This window comes from Eubalaena glacialis, chromosome 1 (assembly GCF_028564815.1).
Source record: "Eubalaena glacialis isolate mEubGla1 chromosome 1, mEubGla1.1.hap2.+ XY, whole genome shotgun sequence".
Taxonomy (NCBI): domain Eukaryota; kingdom Metazoa; phylum Chordata; class Mammalia; order Artiodactyla; family Balaenidae; genus Eubalaena; species Eubalaena glacialis.
In genome coordinates, this window is record NC_083716.1 from 205829269 (window position 1) to 205856393 (window position 27125).

At 39.4% G+C, this 27125-nt stretch overlaps 2 protein-coding genes and 1 non-coding gene across 4 annotated transcripts; 2 read left to right on the forward strand and 1 right to left on the reverse strand.

Annotated features, from left to right (window-relative positions):
- Positions 1-324: 324 nt before the first annotated feature.
- On the reverse strand, positions 325-10292 carry PPIL3 (peptidylprolyl isomerase like 3). The gene is made up of 7 exons (XM_061186268.1): positions 10141-10292; positions 9529-9602; positions 8338-8412; positions 6729-6822; positions 6289-6356; positions 3363-3481; positions 325-1013 (listed from the first exon to the last, which is right to left on the reverse strand). The coding sequence occupies exons 2-7, from the start codon at positions 9529-9531 to the stop codon at positions 887-889; spliced, it is 486 nt and encodes a 161-aa protein (XP_061042251.1). The 5' UTR covers positions 9532-9602; positions 10141-10292; the 3' UTR covers positions 325-886.
- On the forward strand, positions 2297-2403 carry LOC133079041 (U6 spliceosomal RNA). Its single transcript, XR_009698016.1, has one exon. It is a non-coding gene; the product is annotated as a U6 spliceosomal RNA (small nuclear RNA).
- A 197-nt stretch (positions 10293-10489) lies between the features above and the next one.
- On the forward strand, positions 10490-26889 carry NIF3L1 (NGG1 interacting factor 3 like 1). 2 transcript variants are annotated; one of them, XM_061186246.1, is made up of 7 exons: positions 10490-10561; positions 13264-13724; positions 14908-15070; positions 18402-18528; positions 20170-20308; positions 21902-21985; positions 25478-26889. In XM_061186246.1, exons 2-7 carry the CDS (start codon positions 13289-13291, stop codon positions 25660-25662), a joined length of 1134 nt encoding a protein of 377 aa, XP_061042229.1. In that variant the 5' UTR covers positions 10490-10561; positions 13264-13288; the 3' UTR covers positions 25663-26889. The 2 variants fall into 2 exon arrangements, with proteins under 2 accessions (XP_061042229.1, XP_061042238.1); XM_061186255.1 differs by lacking the exon at positions 10490-10561 and adding an exon at positions 10831-10954.
- The last annotated feature ends 236 nt before the right edge of the window (positions 26890-27125 follow it).

Here is a 27125-nt window from a genome sequence, read left to right on the forward strand (position 1 = left end):
GTATAATGTTATAAGTCATAATCCTAGTTATTACTTTAAAATGTATATCTCAGAAATAACTAATTTTCTTGTCAACTGCATTATTATGAACTTTCATCAAATCTTTAACCATGGTCATTTTTAAGTCTTTTGTCATTTACAGACAGTTCTGGGTGTACTCTGATGCTTTTGCAAATATGTTCCTATAAAAGGGTTTCATCTTCAAGAAATTCATGGAAAAGACTCTGACAAGTACAGGTTTCTGGTAACTGTACTGCTGAACTGAATGAATAAGCATTTTCGGAACTCTAATGAAAAACTGATGAACTCATAAAAGTGCTAACAAAAGATCAAGACGAAAAAAAAATTAATTACATGGGACTGAGTGAACTGATGAGGATGAGTATAATTTTTGTGACTTTCTGTTTGAATTAAAAAAAAAAAAAATCCCACAAGGACTCAGAGGCAAAGAATATACAAATCAATTTTCACTGCAAAGTAAAGGAGCTGCTACAGTGGAGGATTACTGGACCGAATGTCAATATTATGACATAGTATGAGTGTGTTTCATGTTTGGTAATTGCAATCATTGTTGCTTTTGTTGTGGTCATCCATGTACAATGCTTGGTGTCAGTCTATTTATCTCTTGTAAAAATAAAATACAGTGTGTATGTGTGTGAAAAAAAAAAAAAAGTTACAGTAAAGAATATCCTCTAAGAATAGGAGTAAAAGCTGTTTGGCTTCCCTTGGTACCACCAACTCAGAGAAGATCTTAGCTGTAAACAAGTAGATCTTAGTTGTAAACAAGTTGTATAATGATGCAATCTCTGACATAATTAAAACTGGGTAAACCATAATAGGTGTGTTCCAAAATAGTTTGCCAAGTATTTGTCCAGGTCTATTATAGCTACTGAGCAAATGGGTTGGCATGAATAGTTATGTCCTTAATGTGTACATCATTAAGAGGTCGATATGTCTTCTCATTTACTGGTAACTTCTCCAGTTCATCTAGAGTCTCCAGACCATCTATTACCCTGAAAGAGAAACAATATAATGTTGGAAAATATCCTGAGATTGAAACATAATATCCAAATACCTATAGCAATTACAGTCTCTCACCATGTCTCATAGTTCTTTGAATTCTCCAGTTGAGTGTACAGTAAAATATCGCTTTGATTTTCTGCCATAGGTAGGGGCCAAAATTCAGAAACAAAAATTCACTTTTATGCCTTTAGACAACAATAGCAATGGGCAGGAATATTCCCACCAAAGTATCTAAACATTGCATTCGGCCTCATTCACATGGAATAGCTACAAATGGGGCCAATATAACCAGTCATAAGGTTTTCTTTGTTATAGGAAAAACCTGGAGAAAGTATGTAAGGATGACACTAGTATTATCAGTACTGCCCTACACTGAAGGTCCTGAAGTGGGTGGCCTCTTTGCACTTTATTGTTTAAATACGGTGTTTTTATTTTTTGCTTCTGGACAACAAAAAACAATATTCAGAATAGGAGAAGAGAAGATCAACAGTTAAGCCCCCTTCCAGCAAGCCCACTTCATGTTTCTATCAAGAAAAAATATATATATATTGAGAGCTATCCTTCTAATATGTTCTAGAAAGTTAGTCTAAAACATTTGCTAAGAAAAAGTGGCTTTTTAGATTATACTTCCTAGTGCAATTCAAATCAATTCCTAAGACATACTATGTACTTAAAAAAAGATTAACAGATTTCCATTTTGTTTTACATTTCCACTAAAGTGATACTATAACCAAACCTTTGGATTTTACACCCAGATGTAGGACAATTAAGGTCTTGAAATTATAAGTTTTAAATGCTTTCCCATGGGAAGGAAATCTAAAAAAGAGGGGATATAGGTATATGTATCATTGATTCATTTTGCTGTACAGGAGAAACTAACACAATATTGTAAAGCAACTATACTCCAGTAAAAACTAACTAACTAACTAACTAAATAAAGGCTTTCCCACCTTCTGGGTCAGTAAGAGAAAAAGAGGGTACAAGAAACAGATCTCAGGCAAAAAAGGGCATGTAGAACTGAGGCAAGTAAGCCTAGTTAAGTATCTGGGACATGGGCCCCTTTGAGAACCGGTGGAAAGCTATGTACCCTTTTTCTCAGAAAAATGTATGTGTATATACAAAACAATTTCAAGGAGGTACTGGACCAAAGATTAAGAATCCTTGTTCTAAACTCTACAGTTTTTTTACCAATCCAGTAAGATAAGTCCTGGTAATTACTAATCAATAATTCTGAATGGTGGGTTAAGGGAGAAAAGAAAAAAAAGGGAGTCTGGTGCTCGCTTCGGCAGCGTGTATACTAAAATTGGAATGATACAGAGAAGGTTAGCGTGGCCCCTGAGCAAGGAAGACACGCAAATTTGTGAACCCTGTGGAAGTTTTAAAACTATAAAAGATTAGGGCCTAAAGGCTATAATATAACTACTAAAGGCTATAACATTCCTTTTCATTGATTATTATTAATCTATAAATTAGACATGTATATGGAATAAAAAAGAAAAGTTGTAGACTCTTCTATTTTTAATTAACCTAGCTTGGCATTCAAACTGTTAAATAAAACAAACCCTAAAACTGTGCCTTGGTTTATTAAGCATAGTAAATATTTGTTGACAAACTGACTTTCTGTTGATTTATAAAAGCAATTCCCAGGTAGAGTGCTTGTAATGGATATTATTGCAGAGACTGCTAAACACTCCCTAGGATCCAGTCTCCCCTTCTTCTTATTCACAGAGGCCTGGTTTTATTGCGAGTGGCAATATGTCTGGCTAAGAAACACTGCCTACCCTCCCTTGTAGGTAAGTTCTGGGCTTTCCAGGAAAGCTCTTGAGAAAGGGGCTGACTCAGCTGGCAAGCACCTTTGCCCTTCCTCCTTCTTCCTGTTTGGAGTACAACTGTTCTGACTGGGGCTGTGCTGCCCAAGTTATGGCCATGAAGTGAGCTTCAGAATGACAGCTAAAGACGGTTGAGAAGAATGACAGAGGCACCTGGAACACCGGTGATATAATAGAACCACCATCCCAGTCCATCTTGTTTAAGCAACTGTTTTTCAGATGTGTTAGTTGATGCAAGATGCTATTGTTAATGAAAACAGATACATACTGTTAAGTTGCACAATGATCCTGAAAAAATAGTACTGGCCCTTCTTTTACAAAATAAGAAAACTGAGGCTCAGAGAGGTTGTACGTTTCCCAAGGTCACAGGGCTGTTACGTGGTGGACTTAAATTTCAGGTACGTTTAGCTCTCATACTGCTCTTTGAGTATTAGTTATGCTATGATCACAGCCACTCATATGCATCCTTTGCATTGAAATTCCAAAGAAAACCATAACCAGAATACTCACTTTCCAAATACTGTGTATTTCATGTCCAAATGTGGCTGCTTCCCATAGGTGATGAAGAACTGAGATCCATTGGTGTTTGGGCCATTATTAGCCATAGATACAACACCTCTAACGCTGTGCTGAAAAAGAAAGACCAAAGTATTAGCTGTTTTTACAGAAGTATTCCAAATAAAGGACTGAAACAAGACGTGCACTCTACCTTCCCAGTATTTAAGGGATCAAGAAAACATGTAATCAGCTTCCATTAGGGCTAATCCAAATGTTCAGTTTCTGTATTATCTGTACCTCTGGAAACTTGTATCTAAGTTGTTATATATCAAATCATATTCCCCAATTAATTTCATCTTTGGAGAAGCAGAGCCACAAACACTTTTGGCAATACCAATGTATAATAGAAATAATTCTTACATTTATATTAAGGAACAGTGTGCTGGCATGAAATGATCAGGCAGACAACAAAACCAGAATCCCCATAATCTCTTCACATATACACTGGACTCTGGCTAGTTTCTTTATCTGTAAAACAAGGGAGGTTGGACTAATTCAGGGGTTTATTCATAATTCAAATGCTCACAAGGGTTACCAGATAATAAATTGATAATTGGGCAGAATGTAAACATTAGGGAATGGTGGAGCCTGGCAAAAGGAATAGTGTAGCTCTGGCCTCATGACGTTTACAATTTTTTTAAACCAATGGCCATAGAGAATGCATCTGTGGGTCTTCCATCCATGGGCAGTCAGTTTATAACCCCAGGACTGGATGATCTAAGGAAGGCCTTGTCTAGCTCTCATATTCATGATACTATTTGCTATACAAGGGACTGTGTACAGGAATTAAAAGGACTTTACTGATAAGATTGAAGACAGACAGAACTGTCTTACAGGGAGATGCCCAAATATAAAATACACTAAAAGTAACTCCAATGATTACTCTATCTTTAGCTATTCATCAAGGGACACTAATGAGACAAACTACAGAGATGCAGCTTCATAGAGATATTAATGCTTTACTGTTCCCTAAAAGGTGACTACCAATAACATACGTGGTGTTTGATACATACATAAGAATATATGTACCACTTACAACTTAATAAAATAAGCACCCATTAACCTATTTCCAAGTTTTAAGAATTAAAATTTACCAAACTGTTGCATATGCCTATGTGCTCCTCTCAGCTATTACTTCAGCCTCTCCAAGAGGTAACCAGTGTTCTCATATCTTTACATTCAATACATGCTTATACAATATATTGTTTCCTTTTGCTTGTTTCTGAGCTCTATAAAATAGTATCATACTATTTGTAGTCTTCCAGGAAATGATTTCTACACTTAACATTATGTTTCTAAGATTCATACATGTATACATAGCTGTAGTTCTGATTTCTTTCACTGTATAACATTTTACTTCTGAATATACTACAATTTGTCCATTCAAAGATCAACAGACATTGTTTCTAGACTTTTGTTATTACCAATAGTACTCTAGGAACACTCTTGTACATGCTTCCTAGTGCACATGTACATGAATTTCTCTAGGGTAAACATGTGGGAATGGAATTTCTGGGTTAGAGTACGTGAATATTCAATACGCATCCTCAAGTCTGGTATATAAGAAAATAGTTCTTAACCTTGTCTGTCTAGGAATCACCAGGGAACCTTAGAATACAACCGAGGTCCTAATCAGTTCTACTGACTTTTTCTCTAGACTTAGGGAGGTAAGGCCCTAATCTTTTATAGTTTTAAAACTTCCACAGGTGAATCTGTAACAGCAAAGTTTGAAAACCACTGGCATAGGATGACAGATTACTACCAAGGAAGCAGTCATTCATTAATGCCTAAAAAATCATTTCATTTCCAATTCAGAAAAAGGATGACTTTTTAAACAATTTATCACCTCCTAACCCCAACTCTGTAACAATATTTCTTCATGCTAGAAAAGCAAAAGGATAAATTACTCCTAGTCACCATCCAGAGATAAACACTGCAACGAATATTTTTCAGAAGTTTTGCTGAGTATATTTTACTATAACTGAAAAATAACATACTAAATTACATATTCTGATTGAGGAGAACTGATGTCTTTTTTCCTAATTATAAACTTATCATTCTATGCAGATACAAGTTTGAAAGACCACACAATAAATTGTTAACTCATGTCATCTCTGGGGAATGGAACTGATTTTTTTTAAAAATTGGCATGTACTAGTTTTTTAATTTTTAGAAAAAAAACAAATTCTTTAGAAAGTTTGAAAAATACAAAAAAAAAAGGAAATATAAATATCTAATTTTACTATGATGAAGATTTATTTATATGCACTTCTCTTTGACCTAGTTGAGATCTACCACAGACATTAAGTTAATACAGGAATATTCAAACATCTCAGAGAAGATGGTAAAAGTTGGAGATTGATAATAGGCAATATTGCAAGCAGGAGATCTGATAGTCTCTCCTCTCCACTCTCAAAATAAAATGCCAATGAGGGACTTGCCCGGCGTTCCAGTGAAGACGCCGCCTTCTAATGCGGGAGGTGAGGGTTCGAACCCTGGTTGGGGAACTAAGGTCCTGCATGCCACAAGGTGCAGCCAAAAATTAAAAAAAAAAAAAGGCTAATGATTCATGTCATTCAACATGAATTTTACAGTGAGGCATTAAGTCCCTTAGGTACATTACTGATTAAATATTTCAGATTGGACCCAAAGATGAGCTCACTTAATGTCAAGATTCATGTGATGGTGAGATTCCAGTATATATTAGGCTAGAACTGCTACTTATATTTTCTCCCTGACATCACTTATCAAGTGTGCAGAAACTACAAAAAAGTATCTTTACTAATTATTTTAACCTGTATTATTACAACATATGTATCAAAGCTTCCAAGTGTAAACACAGCATGAAAAAATAGATTTTGAAGTATTTTGGATTTACCTTAAGATATTCACTGTATTCATCTTCAAATTTCTTGCCCCAGATACTGCTACCTCCTCTTCCAGTACCTATATTACAAGATGAACAAATGAAAAAAAGTATTTAATTAAAGCTGAAAAAGGGTTCATTTTCTAAACATAAGGGCTAGTTTATATAGCATAACCCTTTAAATACAAATAAAATTTGGTATGTCCTCTCTTACTTACCAAAATTGAACTTTAAAAACCATAAAAATAAAATATCTCTACAAAACCCAAAAACCCTCCTTATCAATATTGTTCATATTTTAGGGCTCGGTGCTAGTAGCTTCTGCTTAAAAATTTCTTGCTAAGGTAAGTTATAAAAACCCCACATGCTTTTATTTTTCTATTCTTTGTCTAGTCTCTTCTTCACACTACATACCCTAGGTATATACCCTAGGTATTACTGGAATAACTTACCTGTCGGATCTCCTGTTTGAACCATGAAACCCTTGATATTTCTATGAAATATACAGCCATTGTAGTAATTACTGGCACAAAGAGCCAAGAAATTCTGAAGAGAATAAAAACAATGATTGAGAAATGATGTAGCAGAAGATAACAACCATTTAAGATTTAAGAATATTTAAGATAAAGAACCAGTTGTAGGGACTTCCCTGGTGGCGCAGTGGTTAAGAATCTGCCTGCCAATGCAGGGGACATAGGTTCGAGCCCTGGTCCAGGATTATCCCACGTGCCGCGGAGCAACTAAGCCTGTGCGCCATAACTACTGAGCCTGCGCCCTGGAGCTCGCACGCCTAGAGACCATGCTCCACAACAAGAGAAGCCACTGCAATGAGAAGCCCACTCACCACAACTAGAGAAAGCCTGCGCACATTAACAAAGACCAAACACAGCCAAAAAAAAAAAAAAAAAAAAGCCAATTGTATTTACTGAAAACACTACAACAACCTATTTAAATGATATTTTTTAGGCATTACTTTGGATAATGTCACTGCCTAAAACTCTTCAATAGCTTCCTTCTGTTCTTGAAATAAAATGCAAAATCCTCAGGAGAGCCTAGCAAGCCCTGCATGACCTAGCCTACTTCTACATCTCATAATGATAATAACCCCTTCCCTGCTGCTTACTGTGTTAACCCCATCAGGCTTCTGAAAATTCATCCAAAAAACACAGGCTTTCCCACCTTAAGGCCCTTGTACCTGCTACTTCTATACCCCTGGAATGTTCTTTTTTATAAGTCCTTCCAGAGAGATGCCTTCATTACCTTTCGCACTCAGTTTTTAAAGCATCATTTTCTTGGCTAGGCTTGCCCTCACCTTCTTTTAAATAAATCCTTTCCCATTATTCTCTATCTCAAAACTTTATTTCCTTCAAAGCATTATTACCCTCTAGAATTACTTTTTTTCTAGAATGAATCCTCCCCCCTTCCTATCTTCCTGGGTAGAATATTAGCTCCACAATAGCAAGGAATGTCTCTTGTTCATCACTGTAGTTCTAGTTGCTGGCAAGACAGCCTTCCATAAATAAATTACTTAATGAATGAATATATATAGCTGACTCTTTTTCCTTCTTGTATCTCTTTTTTTTTTTTTTTTGGCTGAGCCACAAAGCTTGCAGGATCTTAGTTCCCCGACCAGGGACTGAACCTGGCCGTGGCAGTGAAAGCACCAAGTCCTAACCACTGGACCGCCAGGGAACTCCCTCTTTTTCCCTTGTTTAAATGACAAGGATAGAACCTTGTCATTTAAACAAGTGAAATAATGTAGGGAACAGTTCTCTTACCTAATATCTAATGATTATTTACATTTCTTGAGGAAAATGAGCCAAAAGAAAAAGATACCAGCCACTCTATGGTTAGAGAAAAATTCTCTACCCTTTCTTTGATCCACCTTTGACATCAGAAAAAGAAGTGTAAATTAGACCAGAAATTATCATTGCGGGTTTTTCTTGACAATAGTTTTATAGAAACTTGTTTTTTGGATGTTGTTTAAGTTAGATGACTCAATTTCAAAGTGGTTATCCTGTTGCATTAACTCATCTTTTATACATACATTATGGTACTCACTTCACATGTTCTGGGTGTCCTCTCACAGAAGACTTCTATTTTAATATCACCTACATCTGTATGCAGTGTCACTGACTAAAAAGGAGAGAGAATGTGAGAACGAATGAGATTTCTTCAGGTGACTTTGTGCACTGTATCATTTCCCTAACTAGATATTAAAGATGACTATCTGAATAAAAACAGAAAGAAACACCATTTCAGAGATGATCCACCCACACAGTAGCTCTGAGAGATAAGTTGTATTTCTTCAAAATTTATTTCAGCAGTAGAAAAAAAATTCCAGAGGAGAAATAGAAATGTTAAGTTAAAATGATATCTATGATAAAATATTTGGGAGCAAATATTGTGATGGAAATAATCATTTTAAGTTTGAATTTTTCATCAATAAAAACAGTTTTTATGTTAGTATTACTGACTTAAATGGCAATTCACTAAGTCATTAATATATATTGAAAAATAGTAAGAAAATGACTTTTACATAGTTTCCACCATTTCCCTTATGTAATTTAATGGCGAGAGACTTAAAAAACAATTTCTTTCTCCACTAAAGACAACAGACATAAAAAGCGTCAGTGTTTTCAGATCGTAAATGTGCAGAGGTAACCAGAGTACTTCTTCTTGCTTGCTTTTTGTTTAATCTGTTGTTTTGGTAGCTAGAATATTCCTTTTGTTACCCCATTCCAGAGAGGGTGGAAAACTTCTGAGGCTTACTTTTTAAATTTTCTTCTTACAATAGTATCTAGCAGTCAGAGCATGACCAGGTTGAAGACAGAGGGCAGGAGGGAGGGTGTGTGTGTGTGTGTGTGTGTGTGTGTGTGTGTGTGTTTGTGTGTGTGTGTGTTGGGGGAGGGGCGTGTGCTGTCTTTCTATCTCAGGCTCTAGTTGTCCACCTTAGATCAAGAGCAAAAGGATCCAATTAAAATGATCACACATGGCTATGCTCTTCTGACTCTGCAACACCACCTTTCCATCTCTATCCATCTTGTATCAATCTTTTTCCATAAAAGGTAAATTCTGTGTGTTTTAAGTGAAAAACATAAAGAATCTGAAATCACTTTACACTGTATGCTTCTACAGATCATCATTGCTCTGTTTTGTCACTGAAATTTCCATGCAGTTTTATTTCCTTTGACTGAATTTCTAAAAATTACTTATAATGAAAGACATTCATAAGAAATCTGTAAAATTTACCATTTTTCTTCTTGATGCTTTCAGGAAGTACTGTTACTTTCTCAGTTTACTGAGAGAAGTTCAAAAACGAGCCTCTATTTCCAAAAGAAAAAAGAATTAAATTCATTTCCCTCTCTTAACTCACACTTGCTCATCTTTACCGCATATTTAAGAGAAAAAGTCTCGATGAGCACCCATCCTGCCCCAAGTAATAAAAATCCGGTTATGGAAGCAATCAGGCGATACTACTCGTCTCAAGCCCCTCAACTCCTACTTCCACTGCTCACTCTTCACGGGCCGGGTACATTCCCGCCTTGGGGTCTAGGCACTGGGTGTTCCCCTTGCCTAGAACACGTACACTCAGACAAATGCACGGCTATTTTCCTCACCTCCAAGTCTCTTCTCAAAAGTCTGGTTTGGACCTGATAACTCTATTTAAACCTGCCTTAACGATTTCCTTTTCCATAGCACTTAGCACTAATATACTCTATGCTTTACTAATTGTCTTATTTCAACAACACCCTCCCCGTACAGAATACTCACTGGAAGCAACCCAAGAACTAACATACACAGCGCTCTGCGAGCATTTGAGTTAAGTGAATGAAAGAATAAGTGACGTTACACCATACTTACTTAACCACTTCGATTAGCACAGCGGTTGTTAAAAGAGCAAAGGTGCAATCGCAGTTGACCGATTCGAAGTTAGTTTCTTCAGGCCACCGGAAGTCGAGCAAGGGACCCATTAGAGAGAACGCCCCTCACTTGCTCGCCTCCTCCCTCCTCCCCCCCCGTCTCAAACCAAAACGACTAGAACTATGGAGACACTAATTTCTCCCCACCAGGAACACTTTTGACTATGAAAGGGTCAAAATTATCTTTTAATAATTACACTAGGACAAGAAACGTAACTCTGGTCAACCTCTAGAAGTGCCTTGGGCTCAGACGCAAAATCGGCAAGACCACCTCCGGCCGCCTCCGCCGCCCCGCCCACTTTCACGAAGCCAGGAAGTTCCGCGCAGGACCGGAAGTAGCGCTCGCGGAGTTCCCGGGGCTGGTGAGTCTTGGGCGGGTTAAATTCCAGCGTGGGTGGCTGAGGTCTTGGCGGCGGGCTGTGGTTTAGGATCCTGCTGCATCGAAAGGTGGCAGGGGAGGAGATAGGCGCAGAAAACCGGCTTGCCGCGGGAGAGCATAGCGCTCTAGAGGGGCCGTGGACTTAACTCACGGACTTATCGGTCGTGCCACCTGCGCTCTTCATTGTCCTAGAAAAGGCCTGAAGTGGGACTGAAACAAGAGGGCGCAGTTCGCAGGCTGTAAAGTGGGCCTTGCTAATGAATCTTAATAACAAACAGTGCGGACTCTAGGCCAGGCATTGTTCCCAGCTTCACGGTTAAACCTTGCAACCACGCTGGGAGCTGGGCACCGTCCTTCAGAGGTGGAAACCACAGAGGTAGAGTCCTCTGAGACAGCTGTGGCTTTGGGAGTCAGTCTGGTTTTGGAGTCGCTGCTCTTCCCACCATGCTCTGCCGCCTCCCATTCTCATTCTCTTTAATTGTGACTTCAAGCTACTCAGCTTCGTAGGAAATGGGGAGTGTTTTGTTACTTACAAGGGCTCCTTCAGATGTAACAGTAGGTAACAGAACCGGCGTGGTGGCCCACTAGAGCTTCACTTGAGGGTTTGCCAGATTTAGAAGAGTCTGGAGAGTGGAGTATTATCAGGACGTGGAATCTGGAGAGTGGAAGTGGTATAAGGACCCTTAGAAGGTCTTCCAAGACCCCAGGTTCGAGTGGTTCCACCTCACTCCAAACTGTATATTGAATAAGTGCATTAAATATTAAATATTTCTTTTTTATTTATTTTATTTTTGGCGGCGTTGGGTCTTCGTTGCTGCACGCAGGCTTTCTGTAGTTGCGGTGAGCGGGGGCTACCCTTGGTTGCGGTGTGCAGGCTTCTCCTTGTGGTGGCTTCTCTTGTTGCAGAGCATAGGCTCTAGGCATGCGGGCTTCAGTAGTTGCGGCTCACGGGCTCTAGAGCGCAGGCGCAATAGTTGTGGCGCACGGGCTTAGTTGCTCCACGGCAGGTGGGATCTTCCCGGATCAGGGCTCGAACCCGTGTCCCCTGCATTGGCAGGCTGATCCTTAACCACTGTGCCACCAGGGAAGTCCCAATATTAAATATTTCTGCGTACAAATATTGAAAAAAATTTGCTTTTGAAATTGAGTTATGAGTATTTCATTAAATTTACAATTGACTATGCTTTCTTGTTAATTATTTTGCATACCATGAAATGCTTTTTTTCAAAAACAAAAGTGTTCATAGATACTAAATTTAAGAATGGAGCTGACAGTGTTATCTTTTGTTTTGGATATAGATGTCTACAAGGCTTACAGACTGTATGGGCCCCTACATCTTCACCTCTCCCACCTCTTGATTCTGGCCTTTGTGTGGCAGGTAGCTGTTGGCTCGGGGGCAGCAGCTCCTGTCCTTTCCTGCCTTGACCCTACCCATTCACAGAGTGACTCACCTGTGCATCCCATGGTTCTGGCTGCTGATAAAACACTTAACTATTTTTTTTTTTAACTAATTTTTTTTTGAATTTTATTTTATTTATTTTTTATACAGCAGGTTCTTATTAGTTATCTACTTTATACATATTAGTGTATACATGTCAATCCCAATCTCCCAGTTCATCCCACCACCACCCACACCCCGCCACTTTCCCCCCTTGGTGTCCATACAAAACACTTAACTTTTTAAATATGTTATTGTTACTCTTTTTTTTTTTTTTTTAATTTATTTATTTATTTTTGGCTGTGTTGGGTCTTCGTTTCTGTGCAAGGGCTTTCTCTAGTTGCGGCAAGCAGGGGCCACTCTTCATCGTGGTGCGCGGGCCTCTCACTATCATGGCCTCTCTTGTTGTGGAGCACAGGCTCCAGACGCGCAGGCTCAGTAGTTGTGGCTCACGGGCCTAGTTGCTCCGCGGCATGTGGGATCTTCCCAGACCAGGGCTCGAACCCGTGTCCCCTGCGTTAGCAGGCAGATTCTCAACCACTGCGCCGCCAGGGAAGCCCTATTGTTACTCTTTTGATAAAGCACTTTTTAATGTCAGTATGTACCACCGTAACTCCAAATTCTGCTATGATGGGGGAAGGGGGACTGTGTCAGTCTGTATAGTAAGCATTTAGTGCTGGCCTATGTTGGTGATCCTGAGATACAGAAAAGGTAGTTTCTGTTCTCCAGTAGCTTTAGCGTACTGGGGGAGACAGACAAAAAGGAATATAATATTATGAGAATAACTAGTGCAAAAGCAGGTGGGACAGGGAGAGGGAAGACACTGAAAGGGAAGGTTTGTCAAGAAAAGCTTTATTTAGGAAGTCGAAAGGGTCTTGGAAGAAAGGATAATATTTAGAGAAATGGAGAAGGGTGGTTGAAGCACGGGTGGGGAGAACAAGAACAAGGGTGTGTGGGAGGGGGCAGGGAGGAGGGAAGGAACATAATTGTGTGTTGTGCACCAGGCTTGTGCAAGGTGACTTACACATATTAATCCATTTAGTCCTCCAGATGGCCTGTGAGGTAAGTTATAGTGTCTCCATTTTGTAGATGAGAAAACAAGCTAAGAGAGGTTAAATGACTGACCTGTGATACCACGTGCCGGTAAGTGGCAGAGCCAGTATTTGAAGCCAGGCACGTAGGACTACAGCTCTTTTGCTCACATGCTTTGCTGTCTCAAAGGTCCATTTTCTGTGTTTTGACTTCAGATACTCAGTTTTACCTGACTTATGCATGTTGTCATCTCGTGTACGCCTGGTCCCCACGGCAGTCCGCCTAGTCCATTCCCTGATCCGCGGTTCTTCCCGTTCCTTCATGGATCTACAGGCTCTCCTTTCCTCCTTGAATGACTTTGCATCCCTCTCATTTGCTGAGAGTTGGGACAATGTTGGATTACTGGTGGAACCAAGCCCACCACACACTGTAAACACACTCTTCCTAACCAATGATTTGACAGAAGAAGTGATGGAGGAGGCGCTGCAGAAGAAGGCGGATCTCATTCTCTCCTACCATCCGCCCATTTTCCGACCTATGAAGCGCATCACCTGGAAAACCTGGAAAGAGCGCCTGGTGATCCGGGCGCTGGAGAACAGAGTCGGGATCTACTCTCCTCACACGGCCTATGATGCTGCTCCCCAGGGAGTCAACAACTGGCTGGCTAAAGGGCTTGGTGAGAAGCCTCTTGTTCTTTCATATTCAGGATTTTCCCTACCAGTGCTTTGAAATTTTAGAATGTCTTTCCAGTAGTGTTTTAACTGTTTTAGGGATGGGGGCCATTATTCTGTTTTTTTTTCCCTTTATTTTTATTATTTATTTATTTATTTATTTATTTATTTATGGCTGTGTTGGGTCTTAGTTTCTGTGCAAGGGCTTTCTCTAGTTGCGGCAAGCGGGGGCCACTCTTCATCGCGGTGCACGGGCCTCTCACTATCGCGGCCTCTCTTGTTGCGGAGCACAGGCTCCAGACGCGCAGGCTCAGTAGTTGTGGCTCACGGGCCTAGTAGCTCCGCGGCATGTGGAATCTTCCCAGACCAGGGCTCAAACCCGTGTCCCCTGCACCGGCAGGCAGATTCTCAACCACTGCGCCACCAGGGAAGCCCCATTATTCTATTTTTATATAATATATTTTAAAATAATCTTGCTGAAATCTGGCAATTAAATTGCATTTGAAAAATGAAATTTTTATCCTTAGTGAATAAGGACAGCATAGGAAATCTTCATTTTTGATGGAGCTTTGTGATTCCTTACTCATGTGGCACAGTGCCTGGCACTCAGGCACTCCAGAAATGCTTGTTAAACTGAACTGAAAGCTCAAGCCTCTCCAAAATATACTTCATATGTCAATCAAATAGAGTTTTATTGAATTAGTCCTTATGCCCAGCACAATGAGGGAATTCAGCATATGTGTTTTAGCTTTTAGTAAGTCTTTTTAGTTTACTCATTTTGGGCTGAAGCTTCTGTGATGATATAATCTGGATTAATGTGGTCAAGTAAATTATGAGCATTTGCGACTTGAATCATAGTTTACATGAGTAAATTTAGGCAGTCACAATTCTATATGTTATGTAAAAATTCATGAGTCAGTCTTGTCCAACTTCTTGTGATATTTAAGAGTCTTCTGGAAAATCTGAAAATAAATTTGATTCTGTATGTCTGTACTAAATCCCTAAATTACAGGGATTGTTGGATGTATATATAAGGGATATGTATGTGTGTGTATATTATGTAAGCATCTGAGAATGAATCTTTTCAAAAATACTCATTTCTTAGAAGTTTTGCCCATAGTGGTTTATCTTTCTAATTTTTTAATAAACCCACAAAAACTCCAATTTCTGACAATTTTTTTTTTCTAGGAGTTTGCACCTCCAGGCCCATCCATGCTTCCAGAGCTCCTGACTACCCCACAGAGGGAACACACAGAGTAGAATTCAATGTTACCCATACCCAAGACCTGGACAAAGTCATTTCTGCAGTGAAAGGAATTGCAGGTGTATCTGTCACTTCTTTTTCTGCTAGGTACAATATCGTTTCCTCTTTTTGTATATATTAATTTGTAAGAATCTTTCTTACAAATTCTATGACTCTGTTATTTAAGTTTGCAGCAAATCACTTTCCTAGGGTGGGTTTACAAAGCAGCATACTTCTCATTTGCCTGTGGGTCCCTAAGGAGAACCATGGGATCTTTTCAAAACAATAAAAATGATAAGTAACACTTATTGACTATTTTCTATGTGGGAGGGACTATACCACACATCCTACAGTATTTCTAATCTTCCTGGCAATGTTGAAAGTTATTTTTACCTTAGGGTATGCAGATATATCCTAGTTATATGCTGATAACATAGGTTTACTTTTTTTTTTTTTTTTTTAAGTTAATTAATTAATTAATTTTATTTTTTTGGCTGCTTTGGGTCTTCATTGCATGCAGGCTTTCTCTAGTTGGGGCGAGCGGGGGCTGCTCTTCCTTGTGGTGCGCAGGCTTCTCATTGCCGTGGCTTCTCTTGTTGCAGAGCACAGGCTCTAGGCACGCGGGCTTCATTAGTTGTGGCACGTGGGCTCAGTAGTTGTGGCTCGCGGGCTCTAGAGTGCTCTAGAATCTGCATTAGCAGGCAGATTCTTAACCACTGCACCACCAGGGAAGTCCCCATAGGTTTACTTTTATCAGTTCCCAGCAAATGATGATCCCCAAACACTTGAAAAGAAAAATACATTAAAGTGCCTCTTGGAAGGTCAATCATTTATTTAATTAGGGCTGAGATACCAAAATGTTGCTTCAGGGACGTCCCTGGTGGCGCAGGGGTTAAGAATCCGCCTGCCAATGCAGGGGACACGGGTTCGAACTCTGGTCCGGGAAGATCCCACATACCGTGGAGCAACTAAGCCCGCATGCCACAACTACTGAAGCCCGCGCACCTAGAGCCCATGCTCCGCAGCAAGAGAAGCCACTGCAATGAGAAGCCTGCATACCGTAACGAAGAGTAGCCCCCGGTTGCTGCACAGCAACAAAGACCCAGTGCAGCCAAAAATAAATTAATTAATTTAAAAAAAAAATGTTGCTTCATTAGAGATTTTTTGGGGGGTTGATTTACCCTAATACCTACTAAAGCATCATAAAAGACAAGTTATATAAAGCTAGGACTTAATAATTGTTAAAAAAAAAAAAAAAGAGCCGGTGGAAGCGGGCGCCGCGCTGGGCCAGGTGCTGAATGAGCTTCCTGAACCTGAACAGGACAATGGCGGCACCACAGAGTCTGTTAAAGAACAAGAAATGAAGTGGACTGACTTGGCCTTACAGTACCTCCATGAGAACGTTCCCCCCATTGGAAACTGACGCCTGGCTCCTTGTTCATCCACAGATTTTTTTTAAATACACAGATACAAAATGTTTTCTTTCAGCCTCCTAATTTGAATCTTTTAGTGTTAGATCAACGCTCAAAAATGTACAACTAATTTTGTGGCCACAAAATGCAATGTGAAAATACACAACCAGAACGAGAAGCTGATTGCGATTTCTTGGGATTGCAGAATATCTGACCCTTTGAACCTAAAGTTCTTCATTGACTAGCTAGTATTTGAGCATGATTCATTAAACATTTGCCTTTAAAAAAAAAAAAAAAAAGATATAATGACTTTTTTATAAAATGGAAATCTATTGCAATAATCGCACCTTGGGTAAACCCCATTGGCTACGATACTGCCACTGCACAAAGCTAAAATGGAAATCTATATCAGGCTACACCAAAAAGTGACTCTTTGATAAGTGGTTTTTAAGTGTAGATACATTATAGTAAAATCATAGTAAATGTCCTCTAATAATATTGGGGAATTCCAAGAATCTTAAGAAAAATTGTTTATAAGATTTTGCATAGGTTCCAGTCATGGTGTCTTTTACCATACTGAAATACTGTGCAAATACTGAAATTAAAATTATACAAATAAAGCATGAAAAATTTAAGCAATACAAAAGTTCTCCTTGTCCCCTCTACTCAATCCCGGTATCTTCAACTCAAGTTGTCTTTTCCTTTGTTTTCAGAGAAGTGGGTATCTTTCCAAACACGTATAGGGACGCAAAGAAATGTGTAGTTTTGTCTTATTTATTGCTTTCTTAATTAAATGGTATGCTGTATTTGCCTTTTTAACTTAAGATGTCTTAGAAATCTTTCCACGTACATCTCTCTTTTTAATTGCTATGCAGTGTTTATTATGAATGTACTGTAATTTCTTGAAGTATTCCTCTTCCTAACTGATGGACTTTTTAAAAAACTGATGCACATTTAGTTTGGTTCCAGTTTCTCCATATTACAGGTAATATCTGGGATTTACCATTAGATTGGGGGCCAGGCATTGTTTTTGCTTTTTCTTTTCAAATCTCTGCAGATGGTTCCAGTGTTGAAACTACACTTCCGCATTATCTTGTAAGGTGTCTTAGTTCTAGAATTCTATGATTATATTTAGAGTTTATGGTTAAATACAAAACTTTCTTGATGCTAGTTTTTTTGGAGAGGCTCTGGGGCATTGGTTTTTTTTTGGGCTGCGCCCCACAGCTTGCAGGATCTTAGTTCCCCAACCAGGGATCCAGGGATTGAAGGGATTGAACCCGGACCCCAGCAGTGAAAGCACCGAGTCCTAACCACAGAACCACCAGGGAATTCCCAAGGGCATTGCTTTTTTTATTTTTTATTTTATTTTTTTATTTTTTTTAAAGGGTATTGCTTTTTAAACGGTGATTCAGGGACCTCTGAATCATTGCTAATGGGTGCTTATGAAAAATGCAGATTTTTGGCTTTATCCTAGATCTGTGTAATTAGAATGGGGTTTGCCTGAGAATCTGTCCAGGAGATTCTTGTATTCAGTGATGTTTGAAAATTAACTTTTCTAGGGCTTTAAAAAAATTCAGTTTGCCCCAGCCCCATTCATAGATGTTCTGTTTCACTGGATCTATAGAAGGGTCCAGCAGCTGTTATCTTAAGAAGCCAGCAGGAGATTTCTGATGCACGACCAGGACTGAGAACTGTTCTAGAACAGGGGTTTCAAAGTGAGGTCCCTGGACCAGCCACATCAGCGTCCCCTGGAACTTGTTAGAAAGATCAATTCTTAGCCCCCACTCAGACCTACTGACTTAGAAACTCGGGGGGTAGGGCCCAGCAGTCTGTTTTAATAAGGCCACGAGATGATTTTGATGCATGTGAAAGTTTGAGAAACACTATTCTAGAAAATAGTTTGGCTTGGAATTAAATCCTAAATTCCATATAAATCTAATCTCCTATTATAGGAGGTTGTAAACTGTGGATTCTTTTAAATACATTGTTTATATTTATCCTAAACCAGGAAGTGACTTTTTTTCTAGAACTGATGATGAAGAGCAAACACGGCTCAGTCTGAATTGTACTCAGCAAGCTTTGATGGAGGTGGTGGCTTTTCTTTCCCAGAACAGACAATATTATCAGAAGACTGAAATTCTGTCACTGGAGAAGGTAATAAAAAATATGTTACTGTGCATTTTTGTTTGACAAACTCATATGTAAATTATTAGATACAAAGTGGTGATTGAAGGCATGTCATGCCCTGGAAAGTATATTTAAAACAGGAGATGTTTCAGGAATAAGAAAATGTTGGAACTTGTCTTAGTCCATTCGGGCTACTATAGCATGTTTGGACTGCTATAGCAGAGTACCACAGACTGGATAGCTTATAAACAACAAAGTTATTTCTCACAGTTTTGGAGGCTGGGAAGTCCAAGATCATGGCACTGGTAGATTCGGAGTGGTGTCTGTTGGGAGTTCACTTTGTGGTTCAAAGATGGCGCCTTCTCTCTGTGTCCTCACATGGTGGAGGGGACTAAGGATCTCTCTGGAGCCTCTTTTCTAAAGCACTAATCCCATTCGTGTGGGTTCCAGCCTCATGACTTAAGTACCTCCCAAAGGCTACACCTCCTAATCCGTAGGTTAGGATTTCAACCTATGAATTTGAGGAGGACAGAAACATTTAGACCACAGTGGTACTTCTTCAGGATTAGAGACTCAGTTACAGGTTCAGTCTCTTACACCCTCTGCCTGGACCGTTTTATTCATTCCTTTAACTTGACAGCCATTTGTATGATGATTCCTATGTCTTTACTTCCTGTCTCAGAATGCTTTCTTAAGGTAAAAGATAAAAAATTTTAAAAGAACCTATATTTCCAGCCACTTTCTGAACATTTTCCACTTATGACTCTTACAAGTATTTAAAATCCAATATATACACGTATTGACCTTATCCCCATACCACGCCTTGAAATACCACTTTTTTCTGTTTTATTGGTGGCGTCATCATCTATCTTATTTGCGGTTTGCACAACTCTCCCTTGCCCCTGTAAATCCAAGCCCTGCTGATTCTGTCCCTCAATCTACAAAATATTTCTCCTCTCCGTTTGCTTCGCCACCACAGTAGTTGAAACTCTCATCTTCTCACTTGGGATATGAGTAGTCTCCTGAGTGGGTGCCTGTAGGAGACAATCCAGGCTTTTTAGCTTAGAGTGTGAAGCCCTTCATGACTGGCAAGGACCCCTGTCTCCACGTCTTCTCCATCCACATCCCTTGCTCTGTATACCAGCTACACTGTCTGCTTTTCCATCTGCCCTGTGCGGTCTCTCCCACCTTGGCACCTTTGTACGTGATCTCTCTCTTTAGAATGCCTCTCCACATCTCACCCTGCCCCTAACCCACCACACTGCCCTTGACATCACTCCTTTTTTAACTCCTTTCTGGTCTGTCTTCGAGACCCAAGTCGTTGTAGAACCTTGTTTGACTCCACTTACTCCAAGTACCCACCTCCCCTAGTCTCAACTCATTTATTTTGTCATTCCTTTGTGCTCCCATAAAAGGACAATACCTACTTTGTATTTAAAAACACTTTTATTTTCATTGTTTAAACATCTGCCTTCCCAGGAGACTGAGCTCCTAGAAGTCAGAGAATGTTTTTGTCAGGTTTGCATCCCCTAATTTTAGCCTGGAGCTGGTTTTATAGCAAGCTGATAGTATGCTTGTTTTATTGATCTCAGCATTTGCTGTTTGTTCTATGGATTTGTTTTCTAGGACTGATGACGTACAGTTTTTCTAATTTCTGTTTCTCTTCAGCCTCTGCTTCTACATACTGGGATGGGACGGTTATGCACACTGGATGAGTCGGTCTCCTTGGCAACCATGATCGAGCAAATCAAAAGGCACCTAAAACTGTCTCATGTTCGCCTTGCTCTTGGAGTAGGGAAGACCTTAGGTAAATATGTCTCCTTTATTTGTCCAGTATACTTACTGATACTGTTGGACAAACTTGAAACTCTTGGCTGTGTCAGTAGCTCACAGGAGATGACTGCTTTACTTTATCGATCAGGGTGGTTGAGGTTATACTGTGGTGTACATCTCATTGGCCTAAACAAGATTTATTTCTCAGGCACACTCCACATTCATCTCAAATCGGTGGGGGAAGTTTGCTTCTTGTAGACTGGGCACTGTTGCAGAGGGAGGGTCTCAAACCATCAGTTAGACATTCTAGTCTGGAAATACATATTCTGTTCAACTCATTGTCCGGAATTATTCAACCCAGGGAGAGTATGAAGTGCAATCCTACCAATATCCAGGAAGAAAGCTGGAAATTGTGATTGCTCCAGTTACAATGCAAATCTTAAATTTTACAATACTGGCAGTATTTTATAGTGAGGTAGTGCTAAGTGATGTGATCCAGTGCAGTTTCTGAGTTTCGTAGCCACTGCCTTTCCTCTTGGCTTTCCCCAGTATGCTGGGTAACAAAAGGAACGGACAGAACATTTGTTGGATCCCTGCAGTGAGCCTAGCACTGTACCTAGTGTCCTGAGTGTGTGAGTTCCCACTGTGAAGGCGGCGAGTGGAGTGCAGGTGTTATGAGTGTGGAATCTGAACGCCTTGGGTTCACATTTGTCCTGTCTGCTGCGTGACTTTGACAGGCTATTTAACCCCCTGTGTCCTGGTAGCCTCATCTGTAAAAACTGCAGAAATAATAAAACCTAACTCATCGAGGTGGTGGTATAATTCATGTGACTGGCACACATTAAGTGCAGTAAATGCTAGCCGTCGTTAGCTGTCTGGGAGGTGTCATTATTCCCACTGTATAGGTGAAAAAAATTGAGGTTTGGAGAGAAACTTATCCAAAGTCCACAGCTGGATCAAACAACTCATGAGGGTTCGTTTCCAAAACGGGTCGGTGGCAGAGATGGGATTGGACTTCTGACCAGCTCCAGTGCCACTCTTTTGAAATACCACTAATGAAGTGTCCATTCTAGAAACCTAAGTGCTAAACACTTATTGGATTTTGGCTTGAAAGATTCTGTATTTCACTCTTCAGAGGATGCTCTTTTAGGATAAATACGGTATTTAAAAAAATGTGTGTCAGATCCATTCGTAGCATCCTCTAACTAGCCCTTTTAGTTCCTTAGCTTCCTTACCTGGGAACAGAGAGTTACCTGCTTACCTCTCACTGTTGCCTGGAGACCCAGGTGAGGTTGCTTTACTGAGCAGCATTGCAGTAAAGTCCAAAGCCTAGTGCTAATAGTGGTTGATACTATTCAGGGGTGCCTTATGTGGGCTTCTGCAGCAACATACATCTGAAGGAATAATAATGCTGCCTTGGGTTAGCTCTGCACTGCCAAGGAATAGTCTGTTTGCCTATGTGAAGATGTGTTTTATTATTTTTTAAAACTTGGTAAGCAAAATTCACGTACTGGTGATGAGACTAGGAGTGAAATCTGCATTACATTTAGGATTCTCGGTACAAATTATAATATTAAAATGAAGGGGAATTATAAAGTAGTGGCCTCTTGTTTCCTTTATCTGGAAGAGTCCCCAGTCAAAGTCGTGGCCGTGTGCGCTGGTTCTGGGAGCAGCGTCCTTCAGGGAACAGAGGCCGACCTCTACCTCACAGGTAGGACAGCCTTTGGATCTTTTTTCTACCCTTTTCTTGTGCATCCCTTCCCTACTTCGGTTTATTTTCTTTCAAGTTAAAAAACAGCATATTTTAGGACAGCATCTGACATATAGATGGATCTAATAATAGCAGGTTTTAGGACAGCATCTGACATATAGATGGATCTAATAATAGCAGGTTTTAGGACAGCATCTGACATATAGATGGATCTGTTATTTGAACCTGAAATAAATAGGGACTATGCCAAAATTGGGAACATACCATATTCTTTGTGGAGGGGGAAAAAATCATTAAACAATTGGATTATCTAAAAAACTGATGTTCAGCATTTATTTAACCTAACTTCTTCCTAAACATGATTTCTCTCAGATTTCTTATGTAAGTTAATGGGACACTTTTTACCTTGTTGTCTTAGGTAGAAAATGGTTCCTCTTACTCAGCCCTAAAGACAATCATCAGTTTCTATCAGTTATAACTCCAAAATCTTTCTAGAACTTTTACCTGTATCTCCATCCAGACATCCTCTACCTGAAGTACTTCATCAAGCCTCTAATCTTAATCTTCCACACACTCCCCCAAAACTAACTTTAAAAAGTACAAATATGATGGTGTATAATATTATCCAGGCTAAAAACCCTTCAGTGATCTCCGTCAGCTGTCCTGGTGAAGCCTAAGTGTTTCATCCTCTTTCATGCAGCCTTTGCTCATGCTGTTTTCCCTGGCTAAGATGTCTTCTCTTTGCCACTTTCTTAAACTTCTAGTGGTAAGCTCAAAGGTACCTCCCCTGAGAAGCTTTTTCTTGACAGTGTCCAGCTCCTGCCCCTGGTGGTCATGACTTCCTCTCCCGATTCCTGTCACTTTGTTCTTAACCTACAGTATGCATTTCTTATTGGACATTAATTGTTTGGCTCCCAGGCTTTATACTCTGTCCTTGTGGGTAGTACCTAACTGGTAACTTGGCCCATCATTCCTCCAAGGAATTGGAGGCGCTTTGCACACTGCTTCTACCAGCGGTATTTCCACCTCTGCACCTCCTGAGGGTTAGGAGACTGGGGATTAAAGATTACTTATCCCACTTCTAGGACTAGACTCAAGGGTCTTAAGCCCCCCCCAGTTCCTTTGGCTACCTCTGGGGCCCTCCATTACTAAGGCCTCTCCTGCCACCCACACCCATGCCTTATTGTCTAGCACACCCCCTTACAGAGGCTGCTGCACTTGAAACATTGTCACATCACTAAGTATAGAGGTGCAGCATCTGAGCAAGCATGATGTATTTTTTGAATCAACTAAAAATGTATGTGACCATTATCTGTTTTCTTTTCTATCCTTCTAAAGATGTGAGATTTTTATAAGCCCTCAAATTTATACCAGATTGAAATAAACTTTCAGTGTATAGGCAATTTGATATCTTACAACATGGTGTTTCTATTTTAAAACTTTAACATTTTACTTTGAAGGAATTTTAGACCTAGAGAAAAGTTGCAAGAATAGTACAATGAACTCCTGTATACCCTTCACCTAGATTACTAATGGTTATATTTTGCCATATTTGTACATTTTCTCTCTCTCTCTCTGTAACATATCATACAATATATGTGTCTATATATTTGTGTATGCATAAGTATATTTATATATTTACATGTTTCCTCCCAAACTGTTTTGTAATAAATTGCAGATATGGTGACCTTCTACCCCTAAATACCTCAGCATTGTATCTCCTAAGAACAAGGACATTCTCTTACATGACCATGTTGTGATGATTTCAGGTTGATATCCAATCCATGATCACACACTACCTCTGGAATAGTTCTAAACTTTGTCTTCAGAGCATTGACATTTTTGAAGAGTGTAGGCCATTTGCTTTGTTGCATATCTCTCAGTTTGGAGTGTCTGTTTCTTCATAAATAGTGACTTTTTTTAAATTAGTTTTTTTATTATAAAGCAATATGTACATAAGATAAATTCACACAGTTCCAAAATGTTAAAATGTCCTTCCTATCTGGTTAGTTGGGGAAACAGAAAATATCTTCTTATCTGGCTAACTTAAGATGTCTATGGTCTGTGAGGCATCACTTTGAATATAACTTCAGGGATGGGAAGCCCCAGCCAAAAGACCAGTTTCATCACCCTTCCTTTGAGCTTGATGTGTTAGGTCATAAAGGGTAATATCCTAGAAAGACCAGCAGATGGCGAGCTTGCTCCTTGCAAATATAAATTGTCTTTCATTTGCTTTTTCTTTCCCATATCTGCCATCCTGAGCCAGCCTTTCTTTCCTTTGTCTTCTGGTGTTATTGCAGGGTCTTTATGGATTTTCCCACTTCCATGCCTTCTCCAGCCAGTGCATTTATAATAGTCCAGGCAGCCAGATTGTCTTTCCTAAAGCATGACTTCTAACTGAGCCACCCTAGTGTCTTTTTCTCCTTTTACTTTTTCTCTACTGTTACTTAGATTAAGATGTTTTAAAAGGTGCCTGAATAAAAACTATTCCTTATAATGAAATGATGCATATTTGGGTAGGGGGGAGTGTGGGGAATTGAAGATTTGGGCAGGGGGGATTTTTTTTCTAAGAACCTTATTTTTTAATGCCTTTATATCTCTTAAGTACATTTCAAAATTACGCTTTTTATGAACAAGCCAAATTGTGCATAATATATTTTTGCTCTTAAGTTGGAAGTCATCAGATTCATAAATGGTGTTTTTTAAAATTCAAAACATTTGAGTTTTCCCAAAATCTTTTCACAAAAGATGAGATCCTCTTCCACCAGTAACTTCAGAATTTCTAGGCATTTTGCCTAAGTCAAAGGAAAATACCTTGCTTTTAATTTAGAAATAACCTTAAGCTCATTTCATCCTTATGAATTAGACTACGGTTGATGCTGAAAATTTTGGTACTCACAAAGTGTAAAGGAGTCTCTGGGAAGTAAGCCTAGGATTTTCCTTTTTTTTTTTTTTTTAAAGATTTATTTATTCATTTTATATTTTATTATTGCTGCGTTGGGTCTTTGTTGCTGCACGCGGGCTTTCTCTAGTTGCAGCGAGCGGGGGCTACTCTTCGTTGCAGTGTGTGGGCTTCACATCACGCTAAGCCTAGGATTTTCTTGAGGTATTTGCTATTTAATAGTTACATAAGAAAGAAACTTTTTGAAAGCCCCATTTTACTTAGCAATGGTCATTTATTTTACTGTGGAAACATTTTGAATGGGTATTCCTACAGGTCTAGTTATGGCAGTATTAGATACTGTTGGATGTGTGAATTTGGTTACTTGCCTTGGATCTGCCAAGCAGAAAGAATTTGGAATTCTGTATCTCTTTTTAAATTGGAGGACATGTAAGAAACATGCATATAACTTTCTAGATTTCTGTGTAAAGTTCTGCTGTATTACATTTGCTTCATACAGAATGCAAAGTTGGTATTTCTGCTGTTATGTTTCAGCATTCCACAGATGCTGTGTCTAATATTTAAGTATTTGTCCTTTCTTTTGTTGGCAGGTGAGATGTCCCATCATGATGTTCTGGATGCTGCTTCCCAAGGAATAAATGTGATCCTCTGTGAACATAGCAACACTGAACGAGGCTTTCTTTCTGATCTTCGAGATATGCTGGGTGCTTACTTGGAGAATAAGATTAATATTATCGTGTCAGAAATAGACAGGGACCCTCTTCATGTGGTATAATGCATGCAGGAACAACCAGATGACCCAATCTACAAATCGAATGGCTCCCGACTCAAATGCATAACATGAATCAGTGGGGTATCCTTCTGAAAGAATGTCTTAGAAGGTACATTATCATTTCTGGTTTCTTGATCTGCTTCACCAGATGTTCTGTAGCTCAGAAGGTAAAAACAATAACGTAATTACCATTAAAGAACAATTATAAAGAACAAATTAAAGAATATATTGTATAATACGTATTCATTATAACCTCTAGGAAAGATGGAGTAAACCTTTTTACTTAACATTCTTGGGAAATATCAATAGCTCAAGTAATCATCTCCTTAGCTTAATTATCGATGGGATGTGTCATTCTATATCTCTCTGTCCTTAGTTATTTTAAAAATACACTTTTCCAAAAAAAAAATATATATATACATAGAAACTTTAAAAACTTGGGATTAGAACACCTATATATAGGTAGTAGCCTCTGGAGGGTGATAAGGTCTGTCTATATGTTTCTGTTCCTAGATCACTAATCTCCCACCTAAATTTCAGAATCAGGATGAGATTTATCATCAGGATGAGTTTTTTTTGTTTTTGTTTTTGGCCATGCTGTGCCACATGCAGGATCTTAGTTCCCCGACCAGGGATCAAACCAGTGCCCCCTGCAGTGGAAGCACAGAGTCTTAACCACTGGACCGCCAGGGAAGTCCCTCAGGATGAGTTTTGCTTTTTGTTTTAAATATACATGATCATTATTCATGTAATTATTGCTTTATTGCTTTTTAGGTAACTCACCTATAATTTTATTAGTAATGTATTCAATATAAAGATGGTTAACTTTCAAAATAATGTTAGTGAGTACTTATACAGTATTAATTTTGTGCCAGGCACTCTTCTAGGTGCTGTATAAACACTTTCAATCCTTTATAAACAAGCATATAAGTATTGTTACTCCCAGTTTACAGATGAGGGAACTGAAACAGAGGTTAAGTAGTTTGCCCAAGGCCACGTAGCTAGGAAGTGATGGAGTTAGTTAGGACACAAACTCAGGCAGTCTGGCTCCGGAGCCTGTGTGCTTAACTACAGTGTATCTTAATCAAATACATTGATGACAGAACTGATATGAGAGGTATGGAAGAAATCCTGAAGGGAAAAAAAATCCATTTTAACTGTGATTTTCTCTGGGGGGTATGATGAGAGGTTTTTTGGTTTTTTTTTTTTAAATAAATTTTTTTTTTTTTTTTGGCTGTGTTGGGTCTTCATTGCTGCACGTGGGCTTTCTCTAGTTGAGGCGAGCGGGGGCTCCTCTTCGTAGCGGTGTGCGGTCTTCTCATTTCAGCGGCTTCTTTAGTTGCGGAGCACGGGCTCTAGGCACGCAGGCTTCAGTAGTTGTGGCACATGGGCTTAGCTGCTCCGCGGCATGTGGGATCTTCCCGGACCAGGGATCAAACCCATGTCCCCTTCATTGGCAGGCGAAT